This window comes from Felis catus, chromosome E1 (genome assembly GCF_018350175.1).
Source record: "Felis catus isolate Fca126 chromosome E1, F.catus_Fca126_mat1.0, whole genome shotgun sequence".
Taxonomy (NCBI): Eukaryota; Metazoa; Chordata; class Mammalia; order Carnivora; family Felidae; genus Felis; species Felis catus.
Window position 1 is genome coordinate 14,591,695 of NC_058381.1, and position 20,397 is coordinate 14,612,091.

General features: G+C 41.2%; 2 protein-coding genes across 9 annotated transcripts in view; one reads left to right on the top strand and one right to left on the bottom strand.

The window, feature by feature from the left end:
• Positions 1-13,528, bottom strand: part of SRR (serine racemase) — an 18,582-nt gene extending 5,054 nt beyond the window's left edge. For 2 of the 5 annotated variants that reach the window (XM_019817354.3, XM_019817353.3), the window contains exons 1-2: positions 13,398-13,528; positions 1,160-1,331 (exon numbers count right to left, since the gene is read on the bottom strand). In XM_019817354.3, coding sequence (XP_019672913.2) covers positions 1,160-1,331; positions 13,398-13,408 — 183 coding nt within the window. In that variant the 5' untranslated portion in view covers positions 13,409-13,528. Of the gene's footprint in view, positions 1-1,159; positions 1,332-7,206; positions 7,533-11,828; positions 12,050-13,397 lie in introns of those variants that run through there. The other 3 variants (XM_006939966.5, XM_045044045.1, XR_891057.4) reach the window with 3 other exon arrangements.
• The window catches only part of SMG6 (SMG6 nonsense mediated mRNA decay factor), a 227,435-nt gene continuing 219,041 nt past the window's right edge, over positions 12,004-20,397 (top strand). Inside the window, exons 1-4 of one of the 4 annotated variants that reach the window (XR_006589275.1) lie at positions 12,004-12,192; positions 14,422-16,162; positions 16,667-16,859; positions 17,355-17,465. Coding sequence is in view for 3 of the 4 variants with exons in the window: in XM_045044028.1 (XP_044899963.1) it covers positions 12,105-12,192; positions 14,422-16,162; positions 16,667-16,859; positions 17,355-17,465 (2,133 nt within the window). In the remaining variant the exon portion in view is untranslated. The other 3 variants (XM_045044028.1, XM_045044029.1, XM_045044030.1) reach the window with 3 other exon arrangements.

The following is a 20,397-nucleotide window of genomic DNA, read 5'->3' on the forward strand; positions in this document are numbered from 1 at the left end:
TCTCTGTCCCTCCCCCGTTCATGCTCTGTCTCTCTCTGTCCCAAAGGTAAATAAACGTTGAAAAAAAAATTTAAAAAAAATAAAAAATAAAACCATAGCAGAAGCAAAGGGCAAAAGAGAATAGTGTTTTGTTTAACATAAAAGTGCTCATTAATGGGTGGGGAGAAAGGTCCTAAAGCTACCACTTAATGGGTACTAATACCTGTCAGGCATAGGGCTAAATGCGGCTTTCAGATTTTTACCTGAAAGGATCTTAAAGAAGCTCAACTGTCAGAAATTATAGTAGCGAATCAACACAGAAGTTTAACTTTTTAAAAAAAATTTTTTAAGTTTTTAAAAATTTAATCTCTACACCCATGGGGCTCAATCTCAAAACCCCCAAATCGAGTTAGTTGCATGCTCTTCTGACTGAGCCAGCCAGATGCCCCCAAAAGTCTATCTTTTATGCAAAGGGAAGGCTCTGACATATTTTATAGAAAAAGATCTTATTGTGTGAAGGTTTAGCCTGGTTTAGATCTTTTATATTCACAATAAAGTATCAAGGAATAACAAGCTGACACACAGCAAATGCCTAAACTATTTTATATACACAGTGATCACACTTGCCCATTTTGCCTTGCAATAATCCAGGTTAATGTCTGTTGTCTGGGTTTAATCCCGAGTTACCCCTTCTCAAATATGCTCTAGTTTGGACAGTAAAATATATGATCACCCCAATTATAAGAAAATTTGAGATTGGGGAGCCTGGGTGGCTCAGTCGGTTAAGCATCTGGCTTTGGCTCAGGTCATGATCTCCGGATATGTGGGTTCAAGCCCCACATGGGACTTGGTGCTGACAGTTTAGAGCCTGGAGCCTGCTTCGGATTCTGTGTCTCCCTCTCTTTCTGCCCCTCCCCTGGTCATGCTCTGTCTTTCTTCTCTCTCAAAAATAAACATTAAAAAAAATAAAGAAAATTTGAGATTAAGTAAATGTTCAAGTGGCTTGTCAACACTGATGCTAAGTAACCAGGACTTGATCAAAGGAAAATTTCTACAACCCTTTTTCTTCAGCTATAAAAATAGTTCTACCTGTTTTACTGGGTGGTCAGGAGGATCAAATAAATGTATATGCAAAAGGGGTTTGAGAAGATAATGATACACTAGCAAAAGGGATTGTTACCTTAAAAGATCCAGTTTTCTGGAAGAGTTCACATTTGAAGAAAAGATTGCGCCCTGTTACTTGATTCAAAATGAAGCTTGTTAGCACTGGTGTGAGGTGGATAAAATCTTGAATGTTGACACGAGCTTTCTCAACATCAGCAAAGGAGATGCAGTACTGAGCACACATGGTTCTGAAATCCAGGAATCAAAAAGAGGTTAAAGCCTGAGACTGTGTTTAATGAGAAGATTTTGAAAATGGCTTACAGACCCATAGAATGTGTAACAGCAAGAGTGAACCATAGTGTAAACCATGGACTTTGGGTGGTAATGATGGGTAATACAGGTTCAATTGTAACACCACCACTCTGGTGGGGGATGTTGGTAATGGGGGGGAGGGGCTCTGCTTTTGTGGGGGACATGGGATATATAGGAAGTCTCTAATTTCCCATCAATCTTGCTGTGAACCTTAAATTACTCTTAAAAAATCTCAAAAAGGGGGCGCCTGGGTGGCGCAGTCGGTTGAGCGTCCGACTTCAGCCAGGTCACGATCTCCCAGTCCGGGAGTTCGAGCCCCGCGTCAGGCTCTGGGCTAATGGCTCAGAGCCTGGAGCCTGTTTCCAATTCTGTGTCTCCCTCTCTCTCTGCCCCTCCCCCGTTCATGCTCTGTCTCTCTCTGTCCGAAAAATAAATAAAAACGTTGAAAAAAAAAATTAAAAAAAAAATCTCAAAAAGAGGGAGGAAAAAAGAAAATGTACAACACAGGAAAATATACCTGGGGCCTGTGATGTTAATGGAACTGTTTCCAGTACTGGGGCTCCAGAATCTCTATAGAAAACTTGTCTTGAAGCTGACTTACTTTCTTCTATTTTTTAAAAATATTTTTCTACATTATCTGACTTTATTTATTTTTAATTATTTTCAGTTTATTTTTTAATTTACATCCAAGTTAGTTAGTGCGATAATGATTTCAGGAGTAGATTCCAGTGATTCATCCCCTATGTATAATACCCAGTGCTCATCCCAACAAGTGTCTTCCTTAATACCTCTTACCCACTTAGCCCTTCCCTCCACCCATAGCCCTCAGTTTGTTCTCTATATTTAAGAGTGTCTTATGTTTTGTCCCCCTCCCTGTTTTTATATTATTTTTGTGTTCACCGGTTTTGTAGTTTAAGTTCCTCATATGAGTGAAGTGATAACGATATTTCTCTAATTTCGCTTAGCGTAATACCTTCTAGTTCCATCCACGTAGTTGCAAATGGCATTGAAGCCGACTTTCTTAGTAAATGTGTTAAGGTTTTATTTATTTATTTTTGTTCTGTTGTTTTCTGGTGAAGCTTTATAGGAAATAATTGGTGGTGATTTTTGAAGGCTTAAAGCTCACCCCTCATACACACCATCCGTTTCTTGGCACTGTCATTGGTCTCTGTATGTATTTTCAGAATTGTGAAGTTTGAATGAACTGTGTTCAAAATGCTATAAATTTTTATTTAAAAAATATTTAAGAAGGAGAAAAGTTGCTTGCAATCTTACCATTTTGATAAATTATGTTCATTTTCCAACTCCTGTTTTTTCAATATACATACATTATATGACAGCTAAAAGCATAGATAACATTTTGTTTACCCCTATTCCAGTTGGCTCAATTTCTTTAAAGTTTCTTTAGTTACTGTTTTCAATAAATTATGCTTCCATTTTTCACTATTTTTATTGTAGCATTTAAACATGAAGTTTCTGTTTATTTTTCCTTATTAACAAAAGCAATGCATGTTCAGTGTAAAAAACAGAATTTGATCTGTTTCCTCCTCAAAGACAATTGCTATCTAACTTCTGGGATTTATCTTTCCAGGCCCATACACCTATACAAACAAAACTTTTTTGACAGATTTGATAACTTGCCTTTTCTTTTTCACTTTCTTTTTTTTTAATGTTCATTTATTGGAGAGAGTGAGTGGGGAGGGGCAGAGAGAGGGGGAGAGAGAAACCAAAGCAGGCTCCATGATTCAGTGCAGAGCCTGATGCAGGCACGAACCGTAAGAGGATGACCTGAGCTGAAACCAAGAGTCCAGATAGATATTTAACCAACTGGGCCACCCAGGTTCCCCTCTTTTTTCTATTCTTTTTTTTTTTTTTTTTTTTTTAAGATTTTATTTTTAACCTCTATACCCAGCGTGGGGCTTGAATTCATGATCCTGAAATCAAAAGTCCTATGCTCTGAGCCAGCCAGATGCCCCTAGCTTGCTTTTTCTGAGACAATATGTGAATCTTTGCTTATCAATAGATATACAACATTTTAGATGGCTACTTCTTTTCACATAAATACCATAGTTAAAGTTTTTTTGATGGGGGGGGGGAATCTATATTAATGTAACAAAGAGACCCGTTGCAAGATCTTTTTGTCTGTATTTGTGTTTTGGGTAGATTGTGCCAAATGTGTTTTGCATCAAAAGGCATGCACACTTATAAGACATTTGATACCCATTGCCAAACTGACTTCCAGAGGAGTTGTAGATTATATCAGTTTACATTCCCAACAGCAGTTTCTAAGGAATGCCCTTCTTCCTTCACCCAGTTGTGTCATTTTTAATCTGTCAATTTTTAAAATTTATTTTTGGGGGAGAGAGAGAGCAGGGGAGGGGCAGAGAGAAAGGGAGACAGAGAGTCCTAAGCAGGCACCATGCTGTCAGCACAGAGCCCTGCACATGGCTCAAACCCACAAACCGTGACAGCTGAAATGAAGAGCTGGACACTTAATCGACTGAGCCACCAAGGTGCCCCTTAGTCTGTCAATTTAATGAAATATGTCTAGTAGTCTGAATTTATATTTGCTAGTGATTGAACACTTTTTCTGTATATATTTATTGGCTACATTCTCTTGTGACCCTAACACACCACTTACCCAATCAGTTTCCTCTGAAATGCCATGTTTATCAAAGATTAAATTTCTATTAACACTTGGGAGCTTTCCTGGACTTTGTATTTTGTTCCACTAATCAGACTGCCAATTCTTTTTCCAGTTCACTGTATTAATACGTTCTTCCATGATTATGCCAAAATGTATTGGCTTTTCTGGTTAAACCTCTGACCTTTTTTTTTTTTTTAAATGTTTATTTACTTTGGGGAGACAGCATGTGAGGGGGAGGGGCAGAGGGAGAAGAGAACAGAAGATCTGAAGCAGGCTCTGCGCTGACAGCAGGGAGTCCAATGTGGGGCTTGAACCCATGAACTGTGAGATCATGATCTGAGCCAAAGTCAGATGCTTAACTGACTGAGCCACCCAGGCACCCCAAACCTCTGACTCTTGATTTCAGCTCAGGTCATGGAGATAGAGCCCCCAGTTGGGGGCTTTAAGTAGACAGCACAAAGCTTGCTTGGGATTCTCTCCCTCTCTCTCTGCCCCTCCCCTGCTTGTGCACATGTGGGCTCTCTCTCTCTCAAAGAAAAAAAAATGTATTGGCTTTTCTCACACATTTCTTCCATAAACTTTCAAAATCCTTTATCAAGGTTGCCAGAAAATCCAGTTTAAGATATACAAATGAAGGGTACCTGAATGGCTCAGTCGCTTAAGCGACCAACTCTTGATTTGGGCTTGGGTAATGATCTCGCAGTTTTAGTTTGAGCCCTGCGTTAGGCTCTGCACTGACAGGGTAGAGCCTGCTTGGGATTCTGTCTCCCTCGCTCTCTGCCCCTCCCTCACTCGCACATGCTGTCTCAAAAATAAACGTTTTTTAAGAATATGCAAATGAAGTGAGGGCATAATTGACATTTAAAAATACTGAGTCTTGGGGTGCCTGGGTGTCTCAGTGGGTTAAGTGTCTGACTTTGGCTCAGGTCATGATCTCACGGTTCATGGGTTCTAGCCCTGTGTCAGGCTCAGTGCTGTTGGCTTGGAGCCTGGAGCGTGCTTCAGATTCTATGTCTCTCTCTCTCTCTCTGCCCCTCCCTCACTCATGCTCTGTCTCTTTCAAAAATAAATACTAAAAAAAAAATTTTTTTAAATAAAAATACTGAGTCTTCCTATCCATGAGCATGGGTGTCCTTCAATTTAGTAAAGCCTTTGTTTTAGGTTTCTAAGTAAGATTTTCATTATTTATGTCCTGTGTAGATCTGATTAAATTTATGCTTAAGTAGAAAATATTTTTGTTGCTTTTGAAATAAGGTATTTTTTAATATTTTTTTGATTGCTTACTGATGATATATATGAAAGGTAATAATTTCTGTATATTTATCATGTAATAGGATTCTTAGATTACCTTGTTAGATATAATAGTTTTATAGTTTATTTTTCAAACGACCATGCTATCTGTAAATAAAGATGATTTGTCTTTACCTTATAAGCATACCTCTGGTAACTTTTTCAGTAACTTCACAGCTAATTGGTTTATCTGGATTTGCTGCTTTCTCCTGAATTTCAGTAATTTATATTTTTTGGGGGGGGGGAAATCATCTAATTTAAAATTTCAAATGGGTTAGTATAACGTTGAACATATTAATATTTCTAAGCATTTTTCCTATCTGGTATTCATTTATTCATCCAGTCAAATATTGAGCACCTCTCTCTGTCAGATATTTGATCTGGGGATACAGTGTTAGAAAAATAGACTTGTCATTGCTCTTAAAATTTATAATCTAGTGGAGAGATATTTACAAATATTGATAGGTGGTATTAGGGAAGTCTGTTATGATAGGATACTACTATAATGGGAAGTTATGTAGATCAAGGATGAAGGAGATTAAGGAAGGTCCTGTATGGAGAAGTGAAATTTAAGTTACGACCCATAAGGTGAATGGGCAGAGTAGAGGGAAAAGTGTCTCAGGTGGAGGGAATATGTGTGAAGGCTTCAAGGAGGGAAATAACTTGGCATATTCCAGAAACTAAAAGAAGGCCAATGTATCTGAAAATAGTGATCAAAGGGGAGTGTGATAAGAAAGGAAGAGTGAAGGTGGCAAGGTCTACATCATTAGTGACCATGGCTCATGGATTTTTTTCTGAAGAGCAACAGAATGCCTTTGGATAATTCTGAGCAGGTAAGTGACATGTCAGAATTTGTATTTTCAGAAATTCACTCTGGCTCCATTGTGGTGAATGAAAAGGAAAGAAAGAAGACTGGAATCAGTCCATTTAGGAAGTACTTTTGTCTACATGAAAATCCACAGGTGCTTGGATGGTGCAAGTGAGGGTAGAAAAAATAATCATTCAAGATATATTTTGGAAAGACAAATCTGATTTTAAAATGGGAAAAGGACTTGAATGGACATTTCTCCAAAGAAGATATAGAAATGGCCACAAGCACATGAAAAGTTGCTCAACATCACTAATCACTAGGGAAATTCAGATGAAAATCACAATGAGATACCACCTTACACGTATTAGGATGATTACTATTAAAATACAAACAAGTATTGGGCAGGATATGGAGACACTGGAGCTTTAGTGTACTGTTGCTGTTCGTGGAAATATAAAATGGTGCAGCTGCTATGAAAAACAGTATGGTAGTTACTCAAAAAGTTAAACATAGAATTACCATATGATCCAGCAATTCCTCTTCTGGGTATATACCCAAAAGAATTCAGAGTGTTTCAAAGACGTATTTGTATACCTATGTTAGGAGCAGTAGGATTCATAATAGTCAAAAGGTGGGAGCAACCTAAGTATCAACAGATGAATGAGTAAACAACATGTGGCATATACATACAATGGAATATCATTCAGCCTTAAAAAGGAAGGAAATTCTGACATGTTACATGGATGAATTTTGGGATATTATGCTAAATGAAATAAGCCAGTCACAAACAAATATATGATTACATTTATGTGAGGTACCTAGAGTAGTCAGATGCACAGAAACTAAAATGGTGGTCGCCAGAGGCTGGGGGGAATTGGAAGTTGTTAAATGGATATAGTTTCAGTTTTGCAAGATAAAAAGTTCTGGAGATTGGTTGCACAACAATGTCAATGCACTTAACACTACTGAACTGTACACTTAAAAATGGTTACGATGGTATATTTCATGTAATGTGTACTTTACCACAATTAAAAAAAAACCACACACACACACACAAAAGAGATACATTTTGGAGATTATAATTAGGACTCTTGGTTGCAAGTCACAGAATCCCAATATGAATTGGCTTAGGCACAAGGTGGAGGTGACAGCATTTACTGGCTCACGGAATCCAAGAAGAGTTGAAACATGGGAAGGGCAGGAATATGGAGCTTCAGGAACAACTGGAACCAGGGACTTGAGATTTTTCCAGGACTTTCTCATTGTTTCTCACGTCTGCTGTTTTCTGCATGTTGGCTTCATTCTTTTTCATTGCAGACCAGCTGGTTCCACATGGCAGGACATTTGGCTGCTGACAGCTCCTGTGTTTTACATTTTATGGTTTCCACACTGGAAAGGGATTTTTTTCCTTAGTTTCAGTTCAAAAATTCTGGGTAAGGATTCTGATTGCCACATCTTGGCCCAGGACCAGCAGTCAAGGGTGTGAAGTCATTTAAGATAATACTATGCAACAGTCAGAAGAAATTACAGAAACATGAAGAAGAAACAATGATTTCTATGACACAGTATCAATTATGCACATTTAAGACATGCACATGAAACTATACTATTCAAAGATACATGTATATCCAAAGACATATATCAAACACATTAGACTGGCTACCTAAGAAGGGAGGGAAGGAACATAAGTAACTGGTTTGAAGGGAAAAAAGATAAAATGAGAAAGGACTTGTTGATGACAAGGTGGACGAATAGCATGATTGCCTCAAATCTCTGCACCTAAGGGAAAAATAGCAAATGAAATAAGAAAAAAAGGAAAGACAGAAAAGGTACTTCCAAGTGAGAAGGGGGGGGGGCACTTTTCAAGAGAAAAGGTGAGAATGTTGGGGTAATTAATTCCATAGCTGTCCACTGCAGAGATAAAAGAGACATGTCCTGATATTGGATTAAATGTGGGGAGTGGGGGAGGGGTAGGTATTAAGGGTAACTCCTGGGTTTTGACTTAGATGATGGCATAATTTACTGATATAAGACTGGTGAAGAAACAATCCCGAGATCAAGAGTTGCATGCTCTACCGACTGAGTCAGCCAGATGCTCCTGAAGTGTGTCTATTTTTTTTTTTAAGTTTATTTATTTTGAGAGAGAGAACAAGGAGCAGAGAGGGAACAGAGAGAGGGAGAGAGAGAGAATCTTAAGCAGGCTTTGCACTGTGAGCGAGGAGTCCGATGCAGGGCTTGAACTCACAAACTGTGAGATCATGACCTGAGCCAAAATCAAGAGTAGGACACTTAAACGACTGAGCCACACAGGCACCTGGAAATGTGTCTATTTTTAATGTCTGTTTTATTTCTGAAGAATGAGCTCTCCCATTTATTTATCAAGTGCTATTCTTTTTCTTTTATTAATCTCTGATTTCATCTTTATTTCTTCCATTTTCTACTCTTGTTTAATGCTTAGCATATTATTGTTCTTTAAAAATCTTAAGTTCTTAAAAGTTTTTATTTAAATGAAGTTTTTAATTTTAATTTCAGTGTAATTAACATAGCGTTATATTAGTTTCAGGTGTACAATATAGCGACTCAACAATTCTATACATTACTCAGTGCTCATCAGTATAAGTATACTCCTTAATCCTTCTTCATCACCTATTTCACCCATTCTCCCACCCACCTCCCCTCTAGTAACCATCAGTATGTTCTCTACAGTTATGAGTCTGCTTGGCCTCTTTTTTTTTTTTTTCCATTTGCTCATTAGTTTCTTGAATTCCACATATAAATGAAATCATGTTATTTGTCTTTCTCTGACTGACTTATTTCATTTAGCCTTATACTCTCTAGCTCCAACTATGTTGTTGCAAATGGTAAGATTTCATTCTTTATGGCTGAATAATATTCTATTATGTATTTACACACATATACATACACATATATGTGTGTGTGTATACACACACACATGCGCGCACACACACAATATCACATCTTTCTTCTCCATCTATCGATGGACACTTGGGCAGCTTCCATAGTTTGGTGATTGTAAATAATGCTGCAATAAACACAGGGATGGTGCATGTATCCCTTTTGAGTTAGTCTTTTTGTATTTTTTGGGTAAATACCCAGTAGGGCATTTACTGGATTGCATTCTTTTAAAATTAGTAAGGGGAGCCTAGGTAGCTCAGTTAAACGTCCAACTTCAGCACAGGTTGTGATCTCGCAGCTCAGGAGTTCCAGCCCCTCGTAGGGCTCTGTGCTGACAGCTCAGAGCCTGGAGCCTAATTCAGATTCTGTTTCCCTCTCTCTCTCTCTCTCTCTCTCTCTCTCTCTCTGCCCCTCCCCTGCTCGCATTCTGTCTCTCTCAAAAATAAATAAACATTAAAAAACAATTTTAATTAGTAATAAAAGCACTCAGGCTATAAATTTTCCTCTGAGTACTGCTTTAATGATACATTTTGTTATGCAATATTTTCATTAATTTTAATTTTTAAAGAATCCACACTCTTAGCTTTATTTTTTTGACCTAGGAATTATTTAAAATTTATGTTTTAAGAAAATTCTAAGTAGCTAGAATTTTGCTTAATTTGTGGTTATTTACTTCTAGTTTTACTACTTTGTGCTCAGCAAACGTGACCTGTAAAATTTTTGGTTTTAGAAATTGAATTCCTCCCTTTCCCATTATCCAAATGTTTTTTGTTTTTTGGATTACCCATATGTGACCAAATTCCTACTACAAGAATTAAAAACATAGAACTATAAAGATGTTTCAATCTCTCCCATTAAATCTACTCTCTTCTACAAAGACAACCACTATAATTAAAAAGTTTGGTTATGTATATAGTTCCATACCTTTTTTGGATGTATTTATAGAGAAATATACATATGAAAAATTTTTTTTTGCTGCAACCCGATAAAACCATACTCTATATATTGTTCTGCAACTAGCTTAAAATTTTTTTAAATTATACATCTTGCTGTTACATGTCAAACACATTTGAATTTTTTAAACTCAGAAGCTTTCATTGTAATACAGGTCTAACTATGATTGTTCATTTATTTTTACCTTGGTATTTCATGAATGCTTTAAATCTGAGGGCTAAATTTAACTCTTAAATTCAAATTTTTTCATCAACTTAGTAAATTTTCTTCTATTATTTCTTTGATAACTGATCCTTCTCAGTCAGTTCCATTATGACCTTCCAGAACTTGTATTTATTATTAGTTTTCTGGATCCATTCTCCATGTCTTCTATTCTTGTTTCTTATAGTTTTATGTTCTACTTCCCTTCTGAGTTCTGGTAAATTCTCTTGAGTTGTTTAAACTTTTGGCATATCTCCTCTGCGGTACACTGTTGCATTAATTTGGCAATCATGTTTTTCCTCTCTAAGAAAGTATTGTTCAGATTGGTTTTCCATTTTTTGAAAAAAATTGATGCAATGTCCTCTCTAACGCCAATGTTAAAATGGCTAGGTTTTAATATTTTTTTCTTATTTTGTTCTTGTTTTAAAGATTGCCATTTGCTCTGACCACTCAAATCAATTTCCTTCTTTTGAATCATTGAATCTCTTCACATATCTTTTACCTTTCTCCACCTGCTTAACCTTCTGGTGGCTAAATCTGTGTCACATAATAGGGACTGAAATTAGTTCTATCAGAGATTGTTCAAATCTTTTAGGCCCAGTCTAAGGAATAAGAATGTGTAACTATTCTTTGATGGTGTAGAGGTCCAACAGACTGTGTGGGACTGGTAAAGAGCAACAGGTGGAGTTTCACCACAGTTCTGAATAGGGGCTCAGGAACAAGAAGTTAAAGTACCAGTCTTCTGATCCAGTTACATTTTAAAGATGAAAAAAACAAAACAAAACAAAAACCCCAAAAAACAAAAACAAAGCAAAACAACAACCACAACCACAGAACCAGGGAAGTCAGCTAATTTCCCCAAGAATCCACAATGATACAGAACTTCCCAAATCAACTTACAATACCTCGATTTACTTCCACACAATCCCTTCCCTCAGCAGAAGCCAACTATACTGTATTTTTAAAAAGTCAGCAGGAGGGGCGCCTGGGTGGCGCAGTCGGTTAAGCGTCCGACTTCAGCCAGGTCACGATCTCGCGGTCCGTGGGTTCGAGCCCCGCGTCGGGCTCTGGGCTGATGGCTCAGAGCCTGGAGCCTGCTTCCGATTCTGTGTCTCCCTCTCTCTCTGCCCCTCCCCCCGTTCATGCTCTGTCTCTCTCTGTCTCAAAAATAAATAAACGTTAAAAAAATTAAAAAAAAAAAAAAAAGTCAGCCGGAAAAAAAGAAAAAAAGTCAGGGGTCTCGGGGAGGTAGTCTGCCATAAAGGAAAAGACATAAATGAAAAGACTGATACTCTGGTAGCTAACCATTGTGTCACCCTGGGCAATTTGCTACGGTTCTCTAGGATTCAGTTTTCTCATCTACAAAAAAGGAGGGCGGGGTGCAGATAATAACTGCTCTTACAAGAGCTTAAGGTCCCCAAGTAAAAGACTGGGGCGCTAGTCCAGGCCTGTGGCGGGAGACCCTGGCCTAGGATGACTGGAGGCCGGATTGTGGGTGTCTCCGTCAGCCCAAAGTCCCAGTGTCCTCGATGGCCACCACAGCTGCAACAGCAGCCACTGCCACGAACGCCCGCCTGGCCTGGCCTGGTTTGGCCGGGTCTGGCCTCTCCTCACCTCACAGGCGCCGCGCTCCCAACTCCAGCCTCAGCTCACCTTCCCGACCACACCTCTGCGCACGCGCAGCGCCCGCCTCCCCAGCCCTCTGGAGTGGCTGAACTGGCGTTCAGAGCTTTTCCTCCCTGTGCGGCCACCGTCGTTAGGGGAGGAGGGCGGGAGGGGGCGGGGACACGGGTGGGAGGTGGGTAAGCGCGCGCACCGCCCGTCCGTCGTGGTTTCCTGGCTGCGCGCGGCGGTGGCGGAGTGGCTGCAGCTGTAGCAGCAGCCGCGAAGATGGCGGAGGGGTTGGAGCGTGTCCGGATCTCGGCGTCGGAGCTGCGAGGGATCCTGGCCGCTCTGGCTCCGCAGGCCGGGAGCAGAGGTGAGTCGCGCCGCCCAGCTCCTGGGCTGGGCCTGCCCGCCCCGCCTCCCTCTCCTCCTCTGCCTCCTCCCTGCTCTGTCCGCGGCGCTCCGGAGCCCCCGCCCCTTCCCCCGGCAGTGGGGGCGGGGGCCGAGGGCGGTCCCGTGGCCGCCCCACCACCCCGGAGGCCGGTGTGGAGTCCGGCTCCGCCAGCTCCGGCCCCTTTTGGGAGAGCTCGACCTGAGTTCCTGCCTCCGCCCCCTTTCTCACCGCGAAGGTGACTGTTCCCCAATGTCCCAGCCTTCTCAGACCAGTCTGGATTTCCCAGCCGTCAGGAGATGCGGAGAGGAGTGGGCCCTGGGGTCTGGTGGAGGCCCCAGGGTGTATCGTTCCTAGAGGAAATCATCTGCATGCCTGCCCTGTCATCTCTTTAGAGTTGGAGAGAAGGAACTGGGGAAATCGAGGAGAAAGATGGGACAGCTTGGGACTTCCTTGTTGAACTTTTTCCCCCAAGGAAGGCTGCGCCGCTGGAGGGATCCAGGACCTCCAGTAGAGAGCTGACTCTACTCTGGTTTGCCCTTGGCATGTGTAGGAGCAGTTTTTTATCAGAGAGAATGCCCATCTTGCAAATTAAAGTCTCCATCCATAATAGGAAAGCTCCAAGGAAGATTCTAGTATCTCATCTCTCGTTTGTTAGGCAGTGGAGTTGTGTTAGAGTTGTGCTTCTCATGCTTGTGGCCAGAGTCCGTGAAATTGGTTTTCGTTGGTCATCTGAATGGGATTATTCAGGTCGTTTTCTCCCTCTGCTCTGAAAAGTAGTAGTAGCTCTTCTCATTCCTCTTCCCCACCTCTCACCTAAGTTACAAAGGCTGCTGAGGGTGAGTTATTCTGGAGGTAAACCGCTTTACCTTTATCTGTACTTGATGAAGTAGTGTTTTAAACTTTTGAAAATACTGTAGCAATATCTTACACTTCAGGGGTTTTTGTTTCTTTCTGCTTTGTTATACCCATGAGATTAAATGCTGGAGGGTGTTCCCTATCTCTGTTATGGGCTTGTTTGCATTGATGTTTATAGAAAAATATGGGGACTTTATATAGCATTCTGTTTTGAGTCCTCTGTAATCTCACTAATTCCTGTCAGTTTCCCATTGAAAAGTTTAGTGTCTATTTGTAGTAATCTCTCCCCTTAATAGATAAAGTGGCAGATACAAAAAATAGATACTTGCCTATCTGTCATTCATTAAGTTTTTGGAGCCTGGAGAGGAGTTTCTAAAGTCCTGTACTGTTATTCTTGAGTGCTGCAGGCCTGGGTATTTTGCGAGCATGTGACAATACTTCCGTTATCCTCCAGAGAAAGCTCCTTTATGGAACTTTTTCCTTCTCATATTCCACATCATAGTAGCAGTTAGTCCCAGTATTCTAATGATGATAGTCTAAGCAGTATTTCCTTAGAATGACTGCTAGCTGCTGTTAGAGAGTTGGTAAGCATGAGTGCAGTTGAAGAATGTGAAAGGAACTGCTTCCTGTTTGCTTCAACAGGAGGTACATGTTTGGGCAATTGGTATCCTAAAAGAAGAGGATTGTCCTGGCCAAGTTCAGAGACTGGAGTTGCAAATTTTTTCTTCAGAGATGTCCAGAACTGTGGATTGTTATGCATACCCCTCTTTTTCTCCTTTCCCATAAACTATTCCTATGTTAAAAAGGACTTAGCCACCCTGGAAAAATGTTGGAGGCATTGTTATGCATACCCCTCTTTTTCTCCTTTCCCATAAACTATTCCTATGTTAAAAAGGACTTAGCCACCCTGGAAAAATGTTGGAGGCACTAGAAGAAAAGATTCAGACGGATCCAAGGGCTCCATAGCAGAGAACAGTCTGATGCTTAAATGATCAGAGATCTTTTATTCTGGCAGTGAGGTAGTTTGGGGTCTTGGGGATCTGGATATGACTTGGGTGACACAAAAGAGTATGATTTTTTTTTTTCCTGTTTCCCTAACCCAAGTGTAGGTAGCTCCAACATAATGAAGTTCTTAGCCTTGCCAGTTGCTGAATAAATATTGTACATCTAGTAGAATTTCTGCTTCTTTAGAAATTTCCTTTCATGTCCACCAATATTAACATTTTCATGTGTAATTCTTGCTGGGCTTTTCTGTTACTTGACTGGAATGACAGTGGTTTTTTTTTTCCCTTCCCTCCCCTTTTATTCTTTTCTTCTACCTGTTCCTCCCCAACACTCTCTCCAACATTGCAGAAAACATGAAGGAGCCCAGGCAGCGCAAAGATAACAGGCGCCCAGATCTGGAAATCTATAAGCCTGGTCTTTCCCGGCTAAGGAACAAACCTAAAATCAAGGAACCTTCTGGGAGTGATGAATTTAAGGATGAAATTGTTAATGACAGAGATTGTTCTGCTGTTGGAAATGGTACACAGCTCATTAAAGATGTCTGCAAGGAACTGGATAATCAACACCAAAATGGTCCTGTAGATCCAGAAAATACTCGGGCACAGGAGTCCTTTCCTAGGACTTCTGGACAAGAGGATCGAAGTCTAAGAATTATCAAGAGAACAAAGAAACCTGACATGCAGATCTACCAGCCTGGAAGGCGTTTGCAGACTGTTACCAAAGAATCAACTAGCAGGGTGGGTGAGGAAGAAATCCTCAACCAGGTAGAACAACTGAAAGTAGAAGAAGATGAATATAGGGGAAATGTGAAAGAGGAGGTTGTGAATAAACCAGATAAAGATGAGGCAGAAAAGAGCCTCAATGGTGACAGAGTAAGGGTTGCAAAGGGAGAAAAAGGAAGGAGGATTGAAAAGGGGGAGGGGATAAAGAAAGTGAATGATGACCCGGCACAGGGGAAGCCAGGTTCTGCAAAGCGCTACTCCCGCTCAGACAAACGGAGGAACCGATACCGCACTTGCAGTACCAGCTCAGCTGGCAGCAACAACAGTGCTGAGGGGGCTGGCCTGACTGATAACGCATGTCGTCGCCGCCGACAGGATCGGACCAAGGAGAGACCACGACTGAAGAAGCAAGTATCTATGTCCTCAACTGATTCTTTAGACGAGGACAGAATTGATGAGTCTGATGGACCCAGGAGGAGCTCGGAAAGGAAGAAACATTTAGAAAGAAGCTGGTCTGGCCGGGGGGAGGGAGAGCAGAAAAGCAATGGCAAAGAAAACCGAGGCACACTTCATGTCACTTTTGATGCAGAAACCATGAACAAAGATTCCCCCATGGTGAGATCATCCAGGGAGGATGTGGATAGGATAAAGCCTGACAAAGGCTTGAGCAGTGGGGGCAAAGGCTCTGAGAAGCAAGAGTCCAAAAACCTGAAGCAAGAACTTCGGGGTCGGGGACGAGGCATTCTGATTCTGCCTGCCCATACCACCCTATCTGTCAATTCAGCCGGTTCTCCAGAATCTGCACCTTTGGGACCTCGGCTTTTATTTGGATCTGGTAGTAAGGGATCTCGGAGTTGGGGCCGAGGAGGCACCACTCGACGATTATGGGACCCAAACAATCCTGATCAGAAACCTGCTCTAAAGAGCCAGACGCCCCAGCTACATTTCTTGGACACTGATGATGAAGTCAGCCCTACTTCTTGGGGTGACTCCCGCCAGGCCCAAGCATCTTACTATAAGTTTCAAAACTCTGACAACCCCTATTATTACCCCCGGACACCAGGTCCTGCCTCCCAGTATCCTTATACAGGTTATAGCCCTCTGCAGTACCCAGTGGGCCCTACGAATGGTGTGTACCCTGGGCCTTACTACCCGGGCTACCCGACTCCAGCAGGACAGTATGTTTGTGGCCCTCTTCCTGCCAGCACCATGAGTCCTGAGGAGATGGAACAGCATATGAGGAACATGCAGCAGCAGGAGCTGCATAGGCTTCTCCGGGTGGCTGACAACCAGGAACTGCAGCTCAGCAACCTGCTCTCCAGGGACCGCATCAGTCCGGAGGGCCTGGAGAAGATGGCTCAGCTCAGGTATGGTGTGTTCCATCCCGGCTAGAGGGGAATGGAGATAAGCTGGAGGCATATGGGCTCCTGTGGCTGAGGAAGGTAGAAACTTTTTAGGCAGGTCACTGGGTGAGTTGTATATGGAAGGGGCAGTTTCTAGTCTTAGAGATGATTATGCTTCCCACTTTTTCTTTAAGAAAAAAAAAAAATCTTTAAGAGACCCTGGAATCTGGAAATGGAAAAGGAAACTTTCCAGAATGCCAAGAAGTGAACAGCATATAACTTGTGGTGGAGATCTTATTTCAGCTGTTAAATTTAGGTAGAGGCATATGGGGAAAAACTACTTTCCTAGACATAACTGTCTTTAGAATGACATTCTGCTGCAGAGTGGAAAGTCAAATGAGTACTGTACCTGGTGGCATTTTGGATTTCCTGCCAAGGAAGGTGTTTAATTTGCAAGAAGCTCAACTCTTGGGTCTAGCCTTTCCTGTGGTGTATTTGGAGCTAGAAGTTGCATGTATTTTATTCCAGAGCTGAACTGCTGCAGCTATATGAGCGCTGTATCCTATTAGATATTGAGTTCTCTGATAATCAGAATGTGGATCAGATCCTGTGGAAGAATGCTTTCTATCAGGTGATTGAGAAGTTCAGGCAGCTTCTCAAGGATCCGAATGTTGAGAACCCAGAGCAGATTCGGAACAGACTTTTGGAGCTCTTGGATGAGGTAAACCATCATCTTTTTGCCCTCAGGATAAAGGCTTCAGCATTCTGTAGTTGTGATGGGTTTTTATCACCGGAAATATGATTTATGGCGGAACATTGACGAAATACTTTATGCTCTTTTCATGGGTTTAGGCCTACCCTACCCTGTTGCTTCCTTGGGATCATAACTAACTGGCAGTTGGAATTAGTTCTGAGCTTGGAAATTTTCTGAATGTCTTGTTTGGAGGGCGGGTGGCTGTTGGGAGAGAAAGCGTGTGTGTGTGTGTGTGTGTGTGTGTGTGTGTGTGTTCTTTCATATTTTTAAAACCATGGAGGGCTTATGCTATGGATTTGTCTTGTGATTAGTTGGTGACCAGTAAATACTGTGTGTGCCTCTATTTACGTGGGATGATTGAACATTAGCAGAACTGTGGACAGGTTACCTAACCCAGTTCCTGGTGGGTAGATTGGATCAGAACAGCCTGATTCAGCTGTTTCTTATTTTTTGTCTTTATAGGGTAGTGACTTCTTTGATAGTTTGCTTCAGAAGCTGCAGGTTACTTACAAGTTCAAACTGGAGGACTACATGGATGGTCTTGCCATTCGCAGCAAGCCATTACGCAAGACAGTAAGCCAGCTTCTATATCTTAAATTTATTCATCCATTTAGTAAGCATTTATCCAGTGTTAGTTATGTGCTAAGCACTGTGCTGGGTGTTGAGGGTACAGAATGAAAGATACAGTCCAACGGGGGAACAGACTGATTAAACCAACAATTATAATGTAATAAGTACTAATGTAATGTTATATATACGCTGTTGAAGGGGCACAGAGTGGAGTGGCTCTAATTCAGACTCGTGGGGTCAAGGAAAACTTCTGAGAGACTGTCAAGTCTTGAAACATGACCGGGAGTGGAAGGGGCAGTACAAGGTACAGCAAGAGAGAATTAGGCCTTGTTAGAAAGTGCAAGAAGTTCAGTATGCTGGTTTTTGTAATGTGGAGTCGGGCTGTTGTAGGAGGTAAAGCAAATGAAGTAGAAAGGGATAGATCAAAGACTTTTGTATGCCATAGTGAAGAGTTTGGACTTCATTTTGGAAAGCGGTGAGGAACCATTGATTGAACTTCAGTAAATGGATTTCTTCCTAGAACCAGTCACTCTGGCAAATGGATGAGTTTGGGCAAGAATGGAGGTAGGAGAGTCAGGTTGTGGGCCTGAACTAAGGTAGAAGTAATGGAGGTGGAAAAGAGGAAACAAATTGGAAAGATCTAAGGGAAATATAATTAACTCGCTGGCAGATTTGATGTGAGTGATGAGACAGGAGGCATAAAGAGTGTAGATCATTTTCCAGTTTGTGGCCTAGGAGAGTGGCTGGGAAGGAAGAGGTTAATAGTTCAGTTTTGGCTGTGTTTAAGTGGGAGAACTTAAAAATGCACAAAGAAGTATTCTGGTCTGTTTGAAGCTCAGGAGAAAGAGCTAAGCATGTGATATAGATTCAGAAGTCATCAATGTATAAGTGATAGTTGAAGGAGAAGTTGGGATGCTGGGATATATTGGCCAGTCAGCCAGAGAATAGGGGCGGATCAAATTTCTAGGTGGTAGTGGATAAAATTGGTAAAGTGCTGTAGAGTCACTGAATGTTAAGATCACTAAAAGTGTCCATTGGATGACTTTATTACAATTTATTTTCGTTGGAGAGGATGGAAGCCAGAGTATAGTGAATAAGAGGTGGGACAGTAGATAACAACGAAGGGGGAAATATAGACCATTCTTTTAAGAATCTTGGCTGCAAAGGCAAGGAGGGAAGATAGTAGTTAAAGGAGAACACAGTGTCAAGAGAAGTTTGTCTTTAACCTGGAAGAGACTTAAGCATATTTGTATATTGGGAGGAAAGAGCCAAAAGAAAGGAAGAGGTTAAAGACTCATTAGAGAAAGGCATATGAATTATGGAGCAGAGACTTCCTCTTGTTTTTCTATTTCTTCTGATGATTGCGGTGTACAAACTCTGTCATTAATCAACAAGTATTTGTTGAGTTCTTCCTACATGCCATGTGCCTTTCTAGGCACACATGATTCATTGTGGAACAAGAAAGCCATGATCCCAGCTCCTGGAGTTTAGAGTTTGATTAGGGGTGAGTACGGATGTTGGATTAGTAATTGCAGATGCAGTGACTTCGGCAGAGGATGTATGGTGCAGGTCTAATGTAAAGGGGTTTAGAGGATCCTAGGGGTTTAGAGGAAGTTGCGCTTAAGCTGGGGCTGAAGACCTGGGTTGTTAGCCAGATGAAGGTGTATGTGAAGATGCTAGAACATTCTCTGGAGAGGAAGTAGTATATATGCAGGTCCTGAAGTGGGAAAGAGCATGGTGTGTTAGGAAAACTGAGAGAAGTCTAATCTGACTGAGGCCCAGAGAGAGGAGGGAAGTGGTGTTGAAGAGATGAACAGAAGCTCGATCATCTGGGACTTCATCCTAAGGAGAGCCTTTGCTGGAATTTGATCTCCCCCCCCCCTCCCCCTTGAGATGGCAGAGTGCTACAGTATGGAAACAGAATTGTTTTTTTTTGGTGTTTTATCAGTTAACTACCGAGGGTTCTTGGTGTTCATTCATAGAATGTGCAGAATAGTGAGGACTCTGAAGGTATGTGACATGTAGTGGTATGTAACTTTGCTGAGGCACGCATTTGTTATGTATTAGGAGGCTGATGTGCTGCAGCTAGTTATTGAGCTTGTGGATGAGCCTTGCTAAGGCATCAGAATCTACCTCTTCTTGAAGCTTTGTTCTTTACTCGTGATGTGTTAATTTCTTGTGTGTGGTGAAGCGGAGTGGAATTGTATGTTACAAAGTGATGCTCCTTAGGTTTTTTGGTTGGACATATGTCTTGGGATTGAGAAAACTCTTGTTTTCTCACTGAGTGACAGATTCCAAGCCCATTAGTGAGAAAACATACACGGAGAGGGAGAGAGAACTACAACTATGTTGTAGGTGTTTGGTAAAGGGTAACTATAGTATTAGTTCTAGGGGATATTACTGTTTTTTGCAAAGTGAGTGTAAGGCAGTAACACAGTACAGTGATACTAATAGTTTGAGGAGAGAGAGACTATAATGATGACAGGAAAATAAAAGAATAAATAGTTATCTTACTATTTGTATATCACTTTATAATTTATGGAGTATTTAACACTTATTCTCTCCACTTACCCTGTGGAATATGTATTTCTACATTCAGATGAAGAAACTTGAGTCCTCCAAACAGTCCCAAAGACCTATGTAAAATCATACAACTCTGACATAGGTTTCCGGACTCCTAGTTTCAAAATGTTTTCTTCTATTTACTTGGGACTTGAAATAAGAATGACACCCTCTTGTTTCTGCCATTCTTTCTCATTAAATTTTGCATCATGTTGTTGGCTGTTTTTTAGTAGCCAAGTTTAGACTGAAAATTTTTACTTTGTTCAGGACTACTAGTGCCTTATTAATGCTGCTCTTGTCACTTTGATCCCATCCCTGTCCTTTGGGGTTGAAGTTACAGTTTCTTGGGTACACTACTAACTGATCATTTTTT